General features: G+C 36.9%; 1 protein-coding gene across 2 annotated transcripts in view; it reads left to right on the top strand.

Annotated features, from left to right (window-relative positions):
- The first annotated feature begins 1,019 nt into the window (after positions 1 to 1,019).
- The window catches only part of LOC119581697 (poly(U)-specific endoribonuclease homolog), a 7,332-nt gene continuing 5,957 nt past the window's right edge, over positions 1,020 to 2,394 (top strand). Inside the window, exon 1 of one of the 2 annotated variants that reach the window (XM_037929818.1) lies at positions 1,020 to 1,251. In XM_037929818.1, coding sequence (XP_037785746.1) covers positions 1,206 to 1,251 — 46 coding nt within the window. In that variant the 5' untranslated portion in view covers positions 1,020 to 1,205. The remainder of the gene's footprint in view (positions 1,252 to 2,394) is intronic. The other variant, XM_037929817.1, reaches the window with a different exon arrangement.

Genomic DNA, 2,394 nt, shown 5'->3' with positions numbered 1-2,394 from the left:
TCCCATCACTTTAAGCATCATCATTGAAATCGATGCTGACTTTCGGCTTTTTACTTGTAAGCTGCATCAGAACCGAAAGAAGTTACTGTGAACCTCTAAACAAAGTAACAAAAAGTTAGAGAGTGCGGAATCACACGTTCAGACGTGTAGACTGATTAAGAAATTGGTGAGAGAGAGAATCTTGAACCGGAAATTTTAAACCTGAGCTTTTGATTTTTGTGAAGAAAAATAGAGCAAGGTCAGTTCAAGAATATGTGCGAAATTACACATGTACACCATTACTGGTAATTATTCAAATAGCATTATTGGTTATTTCTGGCCATTTCTGATTACTGATATATGAATAACATCCAAGAACAACGTATAATAATCTGGTCAGTGTTAAGTTATTAATGTTTTGTTTACAAATTGTTTCTCTTGGAAGACACGGAACTAAAAAACAATTAATATTTAATAAAACAAACAAACAAACAGAAAAGGCTCAAGTAGGACTAAAGAAGACCTTACTCACCCAGTATTATTCATTCATTGTGAGCAGACACCTGTGCTGAGTGAACACCTGGTCGGATGCGTCACAGAAAAGTAGGATATAAGATCTAGGTTAAAATCGAATATCAAAGACTTTTTTTTGTAAATCAGTATGGTCCTTTCGACTATCTCGGTGCACTGACCTGTACATGTTAATGAGAACTTATTCTAGTTTCGCGTCATAGTGGTCACCAATTTTTGCCCTCACGAAATTAATAAAACGTATGGTCATACCTGGCAACTGTTTCAGGTCATATAACACTGTCATCATTCAAAACACGATCCAGCCTACCGCTGACTCACAGGAAACAATACTTTATGCGATAGAGCTTAAGAGCTATTTTAACTTACATACAGCATCTTATCACGCCGTGGAAACAGAAAGAGTCCAGTTTACCGCATGACAGAAATAATAAACTCCCGTACAAGGTGATGAGCTGGCGCCACACCAAGACTTTAATTCCTCAACAATAGAAGTAGAGATGCCGATTCTTTTCCTAGTGTCCTCAAATACAACGTAGCGGAAGAACGTAGTCGATTAAACGTGAAAGGCCGTCCCAAGGGCAGCTCCACCCGTGGGCGACCTGTGGCTACGGGACCCACTCGCTACGCTTCGTGCCAGTCAGTACACAGACTCCGCTGTGCTGATAGATTGCTGTGCTCTCCTGGAGGACACCATGAAGGGGAGACTAATCTGTGCCTTATTGCTATGCGCCGTGGCTGGTGAGTATACGGCTTCTTAGTGTTGGCAGACGGACAAAATGCTGTATTCCAAGCATGGATTACGGTTTACCCAAGTATGTTGTTCGGCAAACACTAGTAGGTATGATCAGCTGGTGTGGTGAAAATTGTCTTCCAGTAAATTTTGAAATATTATGAGGGAAGTACAATTTTGATACATTGATAAAATCTCAGTTAGTGTTTACAAAGTAATATGGATGCACAATAACGTTGATTACGCTGTGGTAACCATGAGTAAAAGATTATTTATCTATATTAACTTACGTTAAAATCTCAAACTGCGATAACAAGATCAAGAATAAGAAAAAGTCAATATTCTCTTTAGCAGGCTTACTGAAATGCGAAAAAAGTTTAAAGAACTCTAGACCATCGGAATTATTATCTCATCTTTCAATTTACCTATTTGTGCATGGTCTGCTTCCTCTGCAACAGCACGTAGATATATGTTGTTACCAAAGAAACAAGGAAAGCATTCCTTAATTGCTATACACATATAATATACACGGCTATCAAAATGTAATGATACCGCAAACCTCAACCTACTTATTAAGGCACTATATGGTTCGTGTTTTAGGTCACATGTGGTATGAAACAAGGTCAGAGTAGAAGGAGGAGGAGGAACTAGTTACGAGCCGTGATAACTTGAAACGTGGCAAGTTTAAGTAAAAGTTTAGTAATACATTATATTGACTTATTACACGGAGTCATTACAGTGTCTAGTCACATTTATTTTTAGGGCGGTGAATTATATGACTTAAAAAATGCAACATTAGATTCCGAGGTCATTTTATTTAGGCTAAGTAGATTTGGGAAAATACAGAGAAAGTTACTTGAAAACACATAAAGTTGTGTCTTAATTTGATATCTGTAATCTCTGAACTTAGGTGATCAAAATTTTCTTAATCCAAAAGCTAATTAACTGAAGATAGATAGATAAAAACAGCAAATACACTTCTGTTGATTTCATAAAAAAAAACAGGTTTGACATCGTTATTATACGTGCTTCTCATTTTCCAAGAATTTCGCATTTTGTTTGTTCCTTCCAGGATATCACTCTCTTTTGTAAATATATATTTTTCTGTAGCATCATCCGAGTATGTCAAACACTACATATGTATGTATATT

Source organism: Penaeus monodon, chromosome 15, assembly GCF_015228065.2.
Source record: "Penaeus monodon isolate SGIC_2016 chromosome 15, NSTDA_Pmon_1, whole genome shotgun sequence".
In the NCBI taxonomy this organism is placed as follows: Eukaryota; Metazoa; Arthropoda; class Malacostraca; order Decapoda; family Penaeidae; genus Penaeus; species Penaeus monodon.
The sequence above is the reverse complement of the archived record's forward strand: the minus strand, read 5'-3'. Positions and strand labels throughout refer to the sequence as shown.